At 32.7% G+C, this 18,375-nt stretch overlaps 1 protein-coding gene across 1 annotated transcript; it reads left to right on the top strand.

The window, feature by feature from the left end:
- Window positions 1-4,699: 4,699 nt before the first annotated feature.
- Window positions 4,700-17,673, top strand: LOC132751270 (thyroid peroxidase-like). The gene is made up of 11 exons (XM_060741425.1): window positions 4,700-4,816; window positions 5,330-5,509; window positions 6,479-6,527; window positions 6,865-6,971; window positions 10,106-10,213; window positions 13,292-13,324; window positions 13,727-13,811; window positions 14,687-14,856; window positions 15,125-15,224; window positions 17,029-17,221; window positions 17,611-17,673. Exons 1-10 carry the CDS (start codon window positions 4,774-4,776, stop codon window positions 17,156-17,158), a joined length of 1,005 nt encoding a protein of 334 aa, XP_060597408.1. The 5' UTR covers window positions 4,700-4,773; the 3' UTR covers window positions 17,159-17,221; window positions 17,611-17,673.
- The last annotated feature ends 702 nt before the right edge of the window (window positions 17,674-18,375 follow it).

The following is an 18,375-nucleotide window of genomic DNA, read 5'->3' as shown; positions in this document are numbered from 1 at the left end:
CTAGGACTACTACTACGACGACTACTACTACGACTACTACTAGGACTACTGCTACGACAACTACTACTAGGACTACTGCTACGACAACTACTACTAGGACTACTGCTACGACTACTACTACTACGACTACTACTACTACGACTACTAACTACGACTACTACTACTACGACGACTACTACTACGACTACTACGACGACTACTACTACGACAACGACGACGACTACTACTAGGACTACTACTACGACGACTACTACTACGACGACTACTACTACGACTACTAACTACGACTACTACTACTACGACAACTACTACTACGACTACGACGACTACTACGACGACTACTACTACGACTACTACGACGACTACTACTACTACTACTACGACGACTACTACTACGACGACTACTACTACTACGACGACTACTACTACGACTACTACGACGACTACTACTACGACAACTACGACGACTACTACTACGACGATTACTACTACTACGACGACTACTACTACGACGACTACTACTACGACGACTACTACTACTACTACGACGACGACGACTACTACGACGTCTATTACTACGACGACTACGCCGAGGATGACGACGGCTACTTCGACGACTACTACTACTACTACAACGACTACTTCTACTACGGCGACTACTAGACATTTGCGACATAATGTCGGGAAGGATTACGCTAATATTGGGGGGGGGGGGGGGGGGTCATCTCAACACATTTTATGTACACTTTGAAATAAGACCAGGATATGTTATTGTGTTTCTTCCATTAACATCGTTATTTCTACAAGACGATCTATTGCCAAGTTCTCTAAGTTAATTCGGAACTTTTCTAATTAGTTAAGCAATTGTTCGTTTGCCTTGACGGTTGTGTAGTCTAGTGCGCTGACGTGTATCAATAGTTTTGTCCTTTGATGATGCCAAAACGTTTGACAGATTTATTACGATCATCTTGACGTCTTGACTACGGCCTCGGTTGCGCTGTTCACTATGGTCTGGATCGGGTTGGAGTTGTCTCGGGATTAGGCGGGAGCGAAGCTGCTGGTCAGCTGTCCGTTTTGGCTTTCATTTTCACATCAGTTAAGATCTATCAGAGCTCGACTTAACAATGACTGCTGCATGTGAGCCGCTTTAGCTTGCCCTTGGTTTAGATGTCGTTCCTTTCGATAGGAACTGCACCTGTGTTTTTTTTGTTTTGTTATTTTTTGTTCTTTTTGTCACTTTAACCTTTATTCAAAAGACGTCTTTCAAGACGCTGTACGACCTAAATGTGTCACGTATCGAGTGGCAGTCGTGAAAAGTTGCCCCGTACTTCACTTTTTTTTGCTGTGCTTCCGCAGATGTTTCAACACCTTTTAGGTCATATTTTGCTATTGCTAGCTTTCGATATATTAAACCTTTACACTACTGTTTAAATCCTGAGCGCAGAAGCTGTTAGTACCATTTTTCATGTATTTGGTATCACGTGGCTTGAACAAATAACCTTCTGTAGTCTACTTAATTTGTTATGGAGGATTTAAATTATAAATACATCAGCATAATGCTACAGCATAAAGATATAATGCGTCAGTTAGATAGACACTGATATTGCATTTAATTCAGGATTTGAACGCTATTTGTTTACACGATGCCTTAATATATAAGAATTTGGTGAAGATTTAGGGCTACTGATTTTTATGTAAATACTTATTACTTATGTAGTTTATCGTTTTTCTTAATCATGCTTACTTAATATCTGGATCATTTATTTCGGTAGAATTTTTGCTTGTAATCCTACCACGATTCTTACTGAAATGGCAGAAATGTATTTTAAATGCACAGTCACATAGATACAAAATCTCCGAGTTGAGTTGTGAGACACCCGAAACACTTACAGAAAAAGATAAATAAAATGGTTAACTGAAGCTATGCACTTATGGAACAAATGCGAGTACATATAGCGGTCACGGCTATTGATGGCACATCTCGTAGAACATACCGATCTAAAGTAGAGCCACAGGAATGATATTATTCAGGACAAAGGCAATATCACGTAATACAAACAAAAATTATTTCGTGGACAATGCCCCATGTTATCCGTTACTTAAAAACCGCGTTTATTATATTGTAAGAAAATTTTGAGAATATCCCTTTATATAACTTGTCCTCGATCCTCAATCCCCTTCCCCATTATAAGTTGCAAATTTCTACGACGACTACTACTACTACGACTACTACTACGACTACTACTACTACGACTACTAACTACGACTACTACGACTACGACGACTACAACGACGACTACTACTACTACGACTACTAACTACGACTACTACTACTACGACTACTACTACTACGACTACTAACTACGACTACTACGACTACGACGACTACAACGACGACTACTACTACTGTTACTACTACTAACTACGACTACTACTACTACGACGACTACAACGACGACTACTACTACTGTTACTACTACGACTACGACTACTACTACTACGACTACTACTACTACGACTACTAACTACGACTACTACGACTACGACGACTACAACGACGACTACTACTACTACTAACTACGACTACTACTACTACGACTACTACTACTACTACGACTACTAACTACGACTACTACGACTACGACGACTACAACGACGACTACTACTACTGTTACTACTACTAACTACGACTACTACTACGACGACTACAACGACGACTACTACTACTGTTACTACTACGACTACGACTACTACTCCTACGACTACTACTACTACGACTACTAACTACGACTACGACTACTACTACTACGACTACTACGACGACTACAACGACGACTACTACTACTGTTACTACTACGACTACGACTACTACTACTACGACTACTACTACTACTACTACTACTACTATTACCAGGTCTTTCCTAAACAGAAAGATCGATGTACGAGGCCGATATCCAACTTACACACCTTGAAACTATTGGCTTCAGCAATGGCTGATCTGAGCATTTGATATAATGCAAAATTATTTTTTAACACAGCGCATATACAGGTAAAAAGCTTATGTCAACGTTCTGCTTAAGACTAACAAATATTGCATTTAACTCTCTTTTCCTTTTAAAAATAATAATTAAAGATGTACTTTGCTCATCCTTGAGTAAAATGATTTAATCACAGAACCAAATACATGTATATTGAAATATATGGATAATTACGTTGATAGACATTGTATCAGACCACGAAATACGTATATTGATGATAAATGTGAGATACATGATCTGGTATTATATAATTACATTTGTATAGTAGATAATAAAGTGTTCTAGAACAGAATATAATTGTTCATCATATAAAATTTTATACTTAATCACTTAAAACTTTATTAACATTCTTTTAAAAAAATTATTTTTAAGAACATCCAGATAATAGATTTCTACTGTTTCTATCGATATTTGAAATAGTTATTGGAAGACCAATCCACTTTAAGTACTTGCTGTCTCTATAGGCAAGTTTTGAATTACATTTACATACAAAATTACTTTAAAGTTGTTGTGTAGCATTCTTTGTAAAAAAAAAACAACAACCCTAGCTCCGGAAGAAATCTGGGGAATTCACCTTTGTCTTTTCGCCGATTGAAAAGAAAGGTTATTTTTTTTTTCGATATGATTTTTTTTTGGTACAATTTTTATGTTCTGTGAATTTTCTAGAACGTTTAAGTTGTTATGGATTTTGTGATTTAAAATCGTATTTATATGATAACTGTTATATTTTCATAAAAACGTCCGTTTTTGTCATACTGTTAACTAATGCCAGAAGAACCGCTTAGATTATCATGACTTTAAAAATCAAATAAATAAATCTTAATGTGACTTAAACATGAAAGCAGTCTGAAATACATAAGTAGCACTTCTTTAAATCATTCCATGCCTTTTTTCAATATCGTGATCTTTATTTCTTTTTTTGATCTACGTGTCTAAATCCAATTTAATGCTTCTTTATTGTAGCTAAAGTGCTAAATGTAATAACTGAATAACTTGCACAACCCATTATATTATAATGGTTTGACCGATTAATGTACACGTTATCGTGTCAAATTTAAAGATCTTCTTTCATGTACGTTCGGAACTACTTTAAATAATCTTCATATTTCGTCAAACACTAAAAGATAAGAGGAAATTGTAAGGTTTTTTTTCCCTCATGGCTCTATAGTTTTGTTTGTGTTTTTATCATGAATGAAATAACAAACGCAATAAATGATTTTCGTTATCCAATAAAATCACCTGTCTGTATTACACATTCATCAAGAAAATGTAAATTTCGTGCAAATCTCTATACTTGTTTTCTTATGCTTTTACAGTTTGATAAAACTATTTACTGCAATACCCATATAACAAAAATACCTTCAAAGATTATTTGCATTACATAATATTACTGTCATTTGTTCATACCCATTTGCTTTAATTTTGTCTACTGACTGTTCACATGTTATTACATTAAACTTGTATATTATAATCTGTGTCATTCTAAATAAAGTATATGTTCTGTTCTGACTTACAACCTATTTTGTTTGCATATAAGACAAGTTTATCTACTGTTTACATTAGTCGCGTGCTAAGAATGCCGTTATTCCCGCGCACTTTTTATGAATGAGATGTCGACAGTTTACCGTTTAAATGCATACACAACTGTAAGAAAAAAGCAGGTGATGAAAACTCATATTATAGAACTATAAATGGAACGTGTAACAATTTACTAATACCGACCTGGGGAGCTGTAATGTGCCCTCAGTCAAGAGAAATACCACCTATGTATTCTGATGGTTTGTAAAATGTGTTATCTTTCATATTTAACAGCATGACATATTTTAAAAGTCATGGTGCTAATTGTTTCATCCATGAATTTTAACTCGATGGAAATTTGCACAATGTGCTCATCAAAAATGTTTAAATGCATATTCCAATTAAATAATAATAGTTTTACACAGTCATTACACTTGCTAAGCCTAAAACATTATTATAAAAAATATTTGGTTTTGTAGGTATTGACGCCCCAAGACGTTTTGATATACAGTGCAAGTTTGCATATTTGGTTTTGTAGGTATTGACCACCAAGACGTTTTGATATACAGTGCAAGTTTGCATATTTGATTTTGTAGGTATTGACGCCCAAATACGTTTTGACATACAGTTCAAGTTTGCATATTTGGTTTTGTAGGTATTGACGCCCCAAGACGTTTTGATATACAGTGCAAGTTTGCATATTTGGTTTTGTAGGTATTGACGCCCCAAGACGTTTTGATATACAGTGCAAGTTTGCATATATGGTTTTGTAGGTATTGACGCCCCAAGACGTTTTGGAGTCTCAGGTGAAGAGCTGCCAAGTGCACGTGCCATCAGTAACGAACTACATAAAACAGACGGACAATCGCCAAGAAATGATAAACTGACCATGATGGTAATGCAGTGGGGTCAGTTCATCGATCATGACATTGTTTCAACACCATTAATGAAAGGTATATTCAAGGAACATAGTATTAGAGAACCGAATCATACACTGCAAAAATGATGCGTCTGAATCACAAAATTTTACTGTAATACTTTTTTTTTTAAATCAGTGAATGTCTGATACTTTCAGGGAAGGCATTAAACCGTGCCAAATAACAAAATATTAGAGAAGAGAATCTTTGCCAATTGAAAATTATTTAAGCTGGAACTAAGATAACCAAAAATGTCTATGGTAGGGAGGTTTATATAAAACGAGGACACGCTTAGCTTGAAATCATATAAGACATTTACATTGTAGACATTCGAGTAGATTTGTTCTTGACTTATTACTGTAAACAATATGTTATTTGTCAACATTTCATTTACATATAGCTGACAAATGGAAAAAATGTACGGATTTAGTAGGAAGCTTGAAAAGCTTTTTAGAAACTCTGTCTACAGATATTCTATACCGCTCATTTTCACAACTGTTTTTAATTACTTTGTCTTATGTTCAAAATTAAATGAATTACTATTTATCTTATTACACTTCACATACCTTACATCTATATCAATCGGCTTTTACATTTGTAATTTTTCATATTTAACGGAATAGTCTGAAAATAAGCAAAAAAAAACAAAAAAAAAAAACAAAAAAAACCAAAAAAAAACAAAAAAAAAAAAAACAAAAAAAAAAAACAAAAAAAAAAAAAAATTAAAAAAAAAACACAACAAAACAACAACTAAAACATAGGCACCGCCATTGCAGACATCATCGTAATTATATTGGGCAGCTTTATGCATTGCTTTAACAGCTGATAAGATTTTATAAATCCTACATTCGAAGTTGACGTGAGAAGCCAACTATTTAATGTTTTTAAGATTGAGTATATTTTACGCTATTTTTCTGAAAGGAAAGGCCGTCATTAATGTACGTCTTGATTTATCACAAAAAGTGAAATGATAACATGTTATTTACACAAACATTTTCAATTCAGACCCAATTGGAGCTAATATCGAATGTTGTGGTGAAGGAAATGAGAATAGGTTAGTTGCTTTTAGTTTTTATTTTGTTCTAGTAAGCTATTCATGGATGTTTTTACATGCTTCGCTTGATTTTTTTTTATTCTCTGGCAAAGTTTAATGCAGTTTTATATTTCTTTAAGCGTCTGAATCCTATATGTGCACATCAGTTTTGAAATCATCTACTAAGACTGAAAATGAGAAATGACATAACATTTCCTTTATGCTAAAACTTTCTCAAAAGATTATACGTGAAGGAAACTGTTCCTTGAGAGTTAAATTTTTTAACATTCGGAATTACAATTTATAAAAAGAAATAACATCACATCCTAAACATGACAGTTATATGTATTTAAAACAGGACAGAGTGTTTCCCTATCCGTATACCAGATGATGATCCATTCTACAACAGGACTTGCATGGGTATGGTGCGATCAGCTCCAGTGCTAGACCATAATTGTGAACCAGGTATGTTATGGTGTAACCCTGTGCATATTTGGAGTACGGGCATTAGGCCTAGGACATTTGATATTTACCCCAAGTTTTAAAATGTGTAATTGAATATTTGTGCAAGGGCATTTGCACACCAAGATAGAATATTACCTTGAATAATAAGCTGGAGGAGTAAATTTCTACTTTTTTATTGCTACATAGGTATACTTTAATTTGCAGCAAGAGTTATTCAGTTGTTTTAGACATACTTTGCAGGTTTTTTAAATGGTAAAATGATAATATCTGCGTAAGATAAATAAATTATAATTTTCAGCTCATAAATTTTCCTAAAAGAGATGTTAGGCGATTTATTGAATATGACTTACAGTAGCGAAAATAAGAATTGATGTTTCTGAACAGAAAAAAAGATCAAATATCAGATACTAGCACTTATTCTAAATGCATTTGTTTCTAGAGGTTTTTTATTGCATTACATTCAATGTCGCATTAAAATTTTGTAAAACTAAAAACGTGTAAATTTCGATCGTTATGTCTTTAAAATGCACCGAAGCAAAAGTTAAAAACATGTGATACTTCAAACAACATATAATTTTTCCCCAGTTACCAAATTTTTCCGGTTTTTTTTCTTTTTTTTCCCTTTTGGTTTCCGGGGCATGAAACCCAAATGCGTATATATAAAAGTCGGGGTTTTTGGGTTTAAAATGAGGACCTCAATTAAGAGCGTTAGATAGAGGTGAACATTTCTTCTAATATTTGACGATGAAAAAACTTAGTTTTTGACTTGAAGTGTGAAAAAGTCTCCGTTCGTCCTTCCGTTCGACCGTACATTTGTCTTTCCGTCCGACATTTTTGTCCGGAGCATATCTCTCAAAATGTATTTGATGTATCATTATGAAACTTCATAGGTGGATAGATCTCATTGAAGAAGAGTGCAGCACACAAGAATAATAACCTACCCTGCATTATTTTTCATTTATTGCATTTGTTATTTTTCATGCTTAATTTTTGTCCAGAGCATAACTAAAACCCTTTGATATTTTTCATACTTTTTGTCCGGAACTTATCTTAAAAAGTATTACAGGTATCAACTTGAAGCTTCATATGTGGATAGATCATATTGATGAGGAGTGCTGCGCACAAGAACGATAAACGCTACCGTGTTAAATTTAAATTTGTTATTTTTTCCCTTTTTAAATTTTTAAAAGCTTAAAGGTTTTTTTCCCGGGCAGTTACTTATTTTATTTTCAAAAATTTTTTTTAGATATCTACTTGAAAATTCAAAAGATGTAAAAAGATCATATTAAAAGGGTTTGTTTCAGGGGCACAAGAATCAATTTAACCCCTACCTTTGCTTTTAATTTTTTATTTTTGCCCTTTGTTATTTTTTCAAAATTTTTTTTTTTATCCCGAAACATAACTCAAAAACCTTTGAGAAAATCAATTTGGCCCTTTATAGGGGGAATAGTCTCAATTTAAGAGGTGTTTAAAGGGATAGGGGAAAAATAAATCTAATTTTACATTTTCATATAAAATGGTCAAACCCTTTTTCCGTCTTCCCTCCCCTCCGCCCCTCCCTCGTTTATCGTCCCCCCTTCCGTCCAAAAGTTTTGTCCGGAGCATATCTCAAAAAGTATTTGAGGTATCAACTCGAAATTTCATAGGTAGATAGATGTCATTGAGAAGAAGTGCAGTGCTTAAGAATGATAACTCTACCCTGTATAATTTTTCAGTTATTGCCATTTGTTATTTTTCAAACTTATTTTTTGTTCACAGTATAACTCAAAAAGCCTTTGAGATATCAACATGAAATGTCAGGAGGTATGCAATGAATAAGAATGATAACTTTACCTTTCATAATTTTGAGGTATTGCCCTTGGTTATTTTGCATACTTAATTTTTCACCTGAGTGGAGCATAACTCAAAAAGTCTGAGATATCAACATGAAACTTCATAGGTGGATTTATCTTATTGAGGAGGAATGTTGTGCGAAAGAATGATAACTCTTCCCTTTATAGTTTTGAGTTATTGCCCTTTTCTATTTTTCATACTTTTGTCTGGAGCTTATCTCAAAAAGTGATAGAGGTATCAACTTGAAACTTCATGGATATATCTCATTGAGGAGGAGTGCAGCACACAAGAATGATAACCTACCCTGTATTATTTTTCAGAAATAAAAGACCTCTTTAAATTGAATTATGCTGCTATATTACATATACATTCTTCCAATGAGCAAGCACGTTTGGTGGGGGATGGTCATGTTAACATGACTGTTGTTAATCTACAATTATGACAAAATTAAAAATACCAGTACCATATCCTCTCATAAACTGAATGTAATAATACTTACAATTACTAAATCAACTACACAAGTAAAACACTAATTGTTTTAATGATTGTTGAAATATCCGCATTACTTTGACAATACAACACGTGTTGTTACGAGTATAATCGATATATGTCAAGCATGTAAATCGATAAAATGAAAATGGTAAGTTTTTTGTTATCAAAAAAGATAAAGATGTGTGGGTATTTGGAAACAATTTTCCCCTCTGCCATCACAGATCCAATGAATATATGACCGGTTTATTTGCTCTTCTTTTCAAATGTATCAACGTTATGGTTTCACGCTTCAACTGCTTGACTTATCTGTGTGTAAATATACTATAGGGAAAACCGTCTGTGAAGTCATATTTCATCTCGGCAGTAATAGTCTTTAAAAAGTGTCTTGTTATATATGAAAAAATGAATCAAATTAGTATTCATGCTGCCTAAATATCCAGCTTACACCAAAAGCATAAACTGTATTATGTATAATTTATGCTTTTATATGCAACCAAAATGTAACTGCAAACGAAATACTGTTGCATCAAAAGACAAGACAATGAATGTTTAAACGTTTTCAGTTATTGACTTAAAAAAGTGTTTTGTTATATATGAAAAGATGAACCAAATTAGTTTTCATGTTGCCTAAAGAATACCTGTAAGTAAATGTGTAATTATTATTCTACAAAATGATAGGTTAAGAAAACTTTTTTTGTTTGTAAGTAAAATATTGGGCAAATTTCAATTCGCTTTGCGTGCTTCTGAAGAATAGCGGATAACAATAGACTCTTGCTGGAATTAGACAGAATATATTCATATCTGTACAGGTTTTCTGAAGATTTACGAAGATATTGAAACAATCAGCGAACAATTACCACCAGATACCAATGACAGGTGTATAATCGAAGCACCAAAAGATCACTGTGCTCTGGCAGGTAAAGTCATTAGTTATATACATGTATGTAAATTTAAACTAGAATTGATGCCTAGAATTTAAATTTGATAGAAATTAAAGGATAGTGAAACCATTAATTAAGCTGAAAAAGTGTAACTTATTATGTTCTCGATTTTTTATTTTTACTGCCGTAAGTCTGATCCATAGCTATACGAATTTCTTGCTCAAATTGCTTCAGTCTTCACTAGCTGATTAGGCAATACAATTAAAGATTTTTTATTACTGAGCTTTTTTTTCTGGAGAAATGACGAACAAAAAGCTGAATCACACTATCATTTTTTCCCTTCAATTTAACCAAAGACTTGCAGTGCTCGTGCATCTCTTCAATGACATTTAATTTTTTATATTCGTTAATTATACTCCATATAAAAAAATTAATGTACCATGTATATTAAATTTTGGTTTGCTTTAGGAGCAAAAAGTGTTAACGTAAGTCCCAGTTTTGGCTGGGCCACACTGTTTCATGAGAAAACATCCCCGAATTGCAAAAGCTTGTTGGAATAAAACCCTTTGGATGAGAGACAATTTTCCAACAAGCCAGGCGCATAATGGGGCAAAAAAATTACGGGGAAAATTTTGATTTTTTTCAGCTGTATTCGATGTAATTGTTTAGAACAATTCTATCTTTTTACGGATATGTTATATTATTGCTTTAAGATTTAAGGAGGTGAACAACAATCTCAACATCGCTGTCCTTACTTTTTGATCTTTACATAAGTTTACATTTTAGTAAAAACTACAACGAATATCCTTTCCCTCAATTATTAAAATCAATGATAGCCATGACAGTATAAGCTTTTCTTCTTGGAGAAAAGTTTAAACATCATTACAGAAAATTGTCAATCGACAATCTTTAACGCGTTATTCAGTGGCAGCGTTCAGGTACTTTAATTAAAAATTCAATGTATGACGAAACGATATCTATCGAATAGTATGTTTTAGTAGATTTCACAAAGTGCCGTCCCGATTTATCGTTTATTAATTTTTATTATTACATCAACCCACGTTTCCATTAAAGTAAAACGAAATGATAGTGCTATTAACGTTTATTATAAAATAAATAAAATACCGCTTACAATTCAAGAATCTCAATGTACTGTAAAAAGCTCTTTAAGTTCGTTAATAACTGAACTATCTGTGATAGGTTCGGACACTCACAAATAGCAGACTATCAGGCTTTAATGAGCAAACAGTATCAATTTACCAAGAAGAATCCGATAGAAACAACATTCCATCGGCCACACATGATTCAGGTTGACGACGGTGCAGGGCTTGATGGAATCGCAAGATGGCTCATTGATGACCCAACACCTCTTGCAGAAGGGTATTACTGCCACTTGATCTGATTATAAAGCCAGAATTATTATTTTGTTTACACATTTAATTTCTGTAACATATATTTAAATACTCTCACGCATGAGCTATACATATATATTAAAAAGGAAAAAAGAAAGAGAAAAAACGCCAGTAGACTGAGTTTGAATTCCCCGACACTCATTGAGACAAATTCTAATGTTCCCGTTAGATTTCTATTGAAAGGAACACTGTACATTTATATGCAATTGCAATAAGCACTTACTTACTTACTTACTTACTTACTTACTAACTTACTTCTTTCATGTGAGGAAGCTTTCCCGCTATCTTACGGAACGTCGGTGGTTCTACTGAGGTACCCGTTCGTGCCTGAAATTATGCACGGAAGGGCACCTGAGGTCTTCCTCCACCAGTAAAGCTGGAACGTCGCGATATGACCTATACTGTGTCGATGTGACGTAAAACCCAAAACAAACAAACTTACTTACTTACTTACTTACCAACTTACTTTCCTACTTACTTATCTTCTTACCTATTCACTTACTTCCTACTAACTTACCTTCTTACTTACCTACTTACTTACCTACTTACTTACCTATTTACTTACTTACTTACTTACCTACATACTAACCTACCTACCTACCTACCTACCTACCTACCTACCTACCTACCTACCTACCTACCTACCTACCTACCTACCTACCTACCTACCTACCTACCTACCTACCTACCTACCTACCTACCTACCTACCTACCTACCTACCTACCTACCTACTACCTACCTACCTACCTACCTACCTACCTACCTACCTACCTACCTACCTACCTACCTACCTACCTACCTACCTACCTACCTACCTACCTACCTACCTACCTACCTACCTACCTACCTACCTACCTACCCTACCTACCTACCTAACCTACCTACCTACCTACCTACCTACCTACCTACCTACCTACCTACCTACCTACCTACCTACTTACTTACTTACTTACTTGAGGTTCATTATAATAATCATGTAAGTATTATTTAAAATAGCAATGTTTAAAATCTTAATCAAAATGGAACAACAAATGTATGCCTGAACCTTTGTGTTATTGTTATAAACGGCACCAAATAAATAATTGTAAAGTAGCTAAAATATAGTCATGTATAAACATAGAATTAAGTATTAATGATTTAAATGGCAATAAATATGAGCTCTTAAAAGAAACAGCTAATGATTTAATACTTTAAATATGTGAAGGGTTTTTAAAAGTCACTTAATTGATCAAATACTTATAAAGGAGGGTTCAAAGCATTATAAATATCAAGCAGTAAGCCCACAAATATCTGACAGCTTTGGATTGTTCAATGCTTTGATCTGACTGGGAAGTCACTATTAAGATATGATGTCCGAAGTTCTGGGTGCTATTTTATATATTATTGCGCACATTACTGGAACATAATGGTAAAGGTTTAATGAATGAAATCGAATTGTTGTTAATAAAATTTCTAGGAAAAGGTATAATTAATTAATGGTGATGAATATTATACTTTTTAAATACCCGCTGACACGAAGGAACACATTTGTGAAAGTATGAACCCATTATTAATTATTATTATTGCAAAGCAATTATTTTGAAGACGGCGGTAAGAAATCTCCTCTTATTTAAGGATAAAAATACGGAATTAGCACAAGTCTAGATCTTACCGGTCACTTAATATACAACGTGCGTCGAGATCATGGGATATCCCGATAAGATATAACCCACTGGAGAGTACATTGTAACCTTGGTAAAAAATATATGTTCTTAGAACAATTCAAATATACACTAAGTTATTTTATTTCAAATTATCTACCACTAACATACATGTGTCCATTAAATAAGACCAAAATAATCATTTGAAAATAAGCGTTCATCTTTAAGAGAACACCATTGTAACGATAATACCAAATTACGACCATGTCTGGCCATAACAATGTGATATTTCATATCTTGTGTATACAATGACAAAACAATCACTTTTTTCATAATTTGGTTGATTGCATAATGCTGAAAGACAAAGAGTTCTTTTATTTAAATAGCTGATATTTAAGATATTCGACTATATTCTAAAACTAGAGCAGACTATTTAGCTGTAAATTACTTTTATTACAAGACAAATTGTTATAAGTATGATACTGTTTTATTTAAGGACAAGCTAATATGGCATACGATGGATCGTTTATATTACCTGATCATACGGAAGAACAAAGACTCAAGATACAGAATGTCTACAGGTAAATGTATTACCTACATCACATAATAAGTGTATGAAAAGTTTCTTTGTAACAATAATGCCAAACCATCAAACGGGTATATTGAAAACTAATATGTCAATGAATACCCAACATAACTTAGTATAACAAAAGGTACTAAAAACAACAAAAAACTACTATATCACTTAAAAACATCATTTTTGTCAATAAGGATCGTGTCAAATCGGAAACCCCTCAATATTGACATGAGCTCAGTTCTTTTCAATTAAGTTATAGCATATCTCAGAGATGATTAGGAAAAATAAACTATTCTTCTAAATTAATTTCCACACATCCAAGAATATGTTAAATATGTATTGCAAATGTTCATTTATATTATAAGTAATTATTTAAATCTATGCATTCTTTTCTTATTGACAAATTTGGCTTAGACTTTATCGAAAATATTTCTATTCTGCCTTTATTTACATAAAATTTAAATTCGGTAATATCTTTGCAAAGAATGCTTTTTTGAACTTACAATATTGATAAATTTTCATTTGAACATCTTATTTATGAAATAAAACCATAAAAACTATTTGAGTTACAGTATCTTTGATGTCATGCATAAATGTTTACAAGAACTTTTTTATCATAGCTGTTTTTGTTTTTTTGTAAATTAAAAACAATTTGGTAAAAGTATTGGCCTAGTAAACAAACAAAAAAAATCTAGATCAGACCACTACCATTAGATATCTGCTGCAAAATTACTTGAATTTTGTTAAATAACTATATTGTATTAAATAGTGAAAGACTTATATGTATGTAGTAATAGCAGTAGTCATTTTTTATTTTAAATGTCGCTTATAAATAAGTTAATTTTTAAAATAATCAAAAACTTTTTTCTATTTTAACAGTCACGTTGATGACATAGATTTGTTTGCCGGCGCAATGACAAAAACATTACTGCCTGACAGCTCTGTGGGGCCAACATTTGCTTGTTTGTTAGGAAAACAATTTAAAAAGTTGCGAGAAGGCGACCGATACTGGCACGAGACACAAGATCCAATCATAAAGTTTTCTAAGGGTATGTATCACAAAAAGGGTAGCCTAGTAACTCTTTCAAATACTTGTTATGACTATGTTTATTTCCTGACAACACAATTATTGCATTAATTATGTAGTTTTGAAATAAAAATATAACACACAAAAGTTGTGTTACAAAATGTATCGGGAATATAATTGTATTGTTGCATTTTTGAAAGACAGATCCTTCTTATAGAGATGCAATTTATTTAATTAATGAACATTGCCAATGAGATTAAAGATGTAATGCATGATTATTATATATTTAGATCAGCTAACTGAGCTTCGTAAGGTATCATTTGCCCGAGTACTGTGTGACAATTTTGATGTAAGTCAAGTCCAACCTGATGTATTCCATGTACCCGGAACGTAAGTAAATTATGTATTTGTTTTATCTCCTTCTTTGATTGATCATCTAATTATTGAATAAATTTGTTGATCTGTTAGCTTGTGTATTTATTCGTCAAGTTTTTCATAAATAAATCATCATTAGATATTTTTCAAAATGATATTTAAATGTCTATAAATAGAATAATCCATTAATTAAGACAAGCATTTAATAACACTTGCATTAATTTTTTAGAATATTTTATTCAGAGTATGTTATAAAGTTGCCTTGTTGGAACTTTTATTAATCTGCTGAGATTTTTATTACCCTTATGCAGCTTTATTACTTGTTTTGAATCCTTACTACGTTTATGCAGGCTTCATTACCCAATTGTACTTCATTGACTGAAATTATAAAACCCCACATATTTCAAGCATTCATGGTTAAACATAAGTATAGGTTAGAGTGCATATTGGGTGTTCTTCGTAAATAAAAAAGCTAAAAAGGAGCGAAGCTTGCGAAGTAACTAGCTTTCTTATTTACGAAGAACATCCAATATGCACTCTAACCGGCTTAGTGCTCCGCCCATTTTTTTTCGCCCAACACACTGCGTGACGTCACACGATAGCCTAAATGTGTATAACCATATTTGGAAGGGTACACATTTTCGGGTCACGTGTTTTGCATAGCTTATTCCCGCATTCTGTCTACGTAAATCAGACAATATCACGGTGCATATCCATATTGGTACCCTCTTTGCGAAATATTCTCAAACGGTACCCTCTTTGAACATGCACATGTCATTCTCTGCTAAAAACAAACCAGCGATGGATAACAATGCAGTAAAAAATTCATTGTAATAAGGAAAGGAGGTAGGCCTATGACACGTAGAAAAGATGTATACCACGGAATACTAGAATGTTTTATTTATGTGCTGATTTGTCATGCGCCCGATTTTCATGTACTGCAACTTCACAATAAGCTACAAAAAGTCGACATGTCTGGCCTCGCCCGTCACCTCGACATATATTTTCGGGCTGAAATGAACCTGTAGGTTGATTATATATGCATCATACATATTTAATATGTTCATATACATATCATCTTCGGACAAATGGCAGTATATTGTCAAAAATAAATGTAAAATTAATAAAAAACACCCTACTTTCGGTTTTGCAGTGGCACGGGCTGTAATATTTACATAAAAGTAAGAAATATTACATACATAGTTTGTTGGAATAAGTGAACTTTTTATTTGGAAATTATAAAATGATACTGGTTCCGTAAGTAATAAACATTTTTACTGTTATTTTGCCTGTTTTCATTTCAATGAACCTCTTTTTTTAATTCTATGCCGTAGTGACGATATACATGTGCATGTACGGAAAAAACATGATGCATAAATATTGATTAGTAGGAGTAAACTTCAAGATCTCTGCACATGCGTATATTTCACTTTAGCGCTCTTCGAAACTTAGCTCCGCCCACTTGCGTTTTATAATATAAAACGTCCAGTTTATATAAAATCTGTTCTATTAAGATTTGAAACCTGAAAATTTGAAAAATCCTCGTCGGTGATTGGATAAAAAAAATTGGCAAGCACTAATATAAATTACTAGATTTAAAACGTTGGTTTTGTATAGTTTGCCACGTAATATTTTGTAATGTTTTCATTAAAAAAATGCAAAGCATACATATACTGGCTTTATTGAATGATTATATTAATACGTAGTACTCAGTGTCAATTATTTCCAATTTTATTTGCAAGCCGTTTGTCAATTCGCACAACTTCATGATATAACTGTTTCTCAATTTTGTCTTTATTATTTACTTGTTTCATTTTAGTGGAAATGAAAGAGTGGACTGTGGCCAGATTCAAGGGATAAATTTAGAAAAATGGACTTCGTGCGACTTCCTCCCTGATGGAAGGCCAAATTTGAATAGTTCTTGTAGGAAAAAGCGTAATCAAGAGTGAACATGTGAAGAGCGAGGGAAGAATAAGGACAGGAAAATAACACATATATTAAACATATATATAGTGGATATTCAAGTTTTTTTCTATAAATACATGATTTAGTTTCATCGAGTGGTATGAAAATAAATATTTCATGAGTGGCGGTAGCCACGAGTGAAATATGGTAATTTTTCATGCCACAAGATGAAAATAAAATCGTGTATTTATAGAAAAAACTTGAATTTTCTGTTTATTATATACATTTTTCTCTTTTTTGACATTAAAATTTGAAAGATTTTGTGTACTGGCAGAATTTAAAAGAAAGTAGTCCGGCAAGACACCAGTGAAAATACGGAAAATATGTTTCACTGCAGTGAAAAATAAATTTTTACAGTGAAAATACGGAAAATGAAAATATGCATTTTATTTAATCAATATTTCTCAATATTTCATTTATAAGTATATAATAAATATGTATATCAACTAGATAGTCATTTATTAATGTAATGATAAGAAATTATATGTAATAAAACATACTTTTGTGTTCATTTATTTTCTATCAACAAACAAAACAACAGCAAAAACCCCGACCCTAACACTTCCTAGCAGGTAAAAGTAAGAAGATAAATACATTCAAGACATTTACTACAACAGTAATTAAATTTTCACCGTTGGTTTCCCTTGAAACTTTGGCAATAACTTTTGTTTATGTACCACAAATGATGATTTGCATACTTTCGAATTTTCACGAATACTGGCAAAAAATTTTTCGTTTTTTTTTTGTGAAAGGGAATTTTTTTCACAGAACATTTTTTTTATTTGGTATTAATAAACAATCCAAAGTCCGTGCATTTACAAGCACATCAGTAGTATTTCTTCCCACCTCCGTAGCATCATCATGATTCACTCTTTGCTGACAATAATTATACAATATTAAGCATACTGTGTCAATGACAAAAAGTTGAAGATGTTTTTCATCACGGAATACTTAATTAATGTGACAAAATATAAATATTGTTGACAGGAAAGTCTTTTGTGTTTTAGCAACATCATCATAGACACAAACAGCAGATTTTTAGGTTTACCCAACATTAAAATCCAAGGAATACAAATTAAATATATGTTTATTTTAGAGACCCCTGTAATATGATCCTGCTATACTCAGATATGATATTTATATTTTTTATTTATGCTGTGATTTAAGTTGAAAGATCAAATAGTGTATGTTTCATCGAATC

The sequence above is a fragment of the Ruditapes philippinarum genome, unplaced genomic scaffold (assembly GCF_026571515.1).
Source record: "Ruditapes philippinarum isolate M1 unplaced genomic scaffold, ASM2657151v2 ctg4293_1_1_1_1, whole genome shotgun sequence".
Classification (NCBI taxonomy): Eukaryota; Metazoa; Mollusca; class Bivalvia; order Venerida; family Veneridae; genus Ruditapes; species Ruditapes philippinarum.
This window is presented reverse-complemented; position numbering and strand designations above follow the sequence as displayed.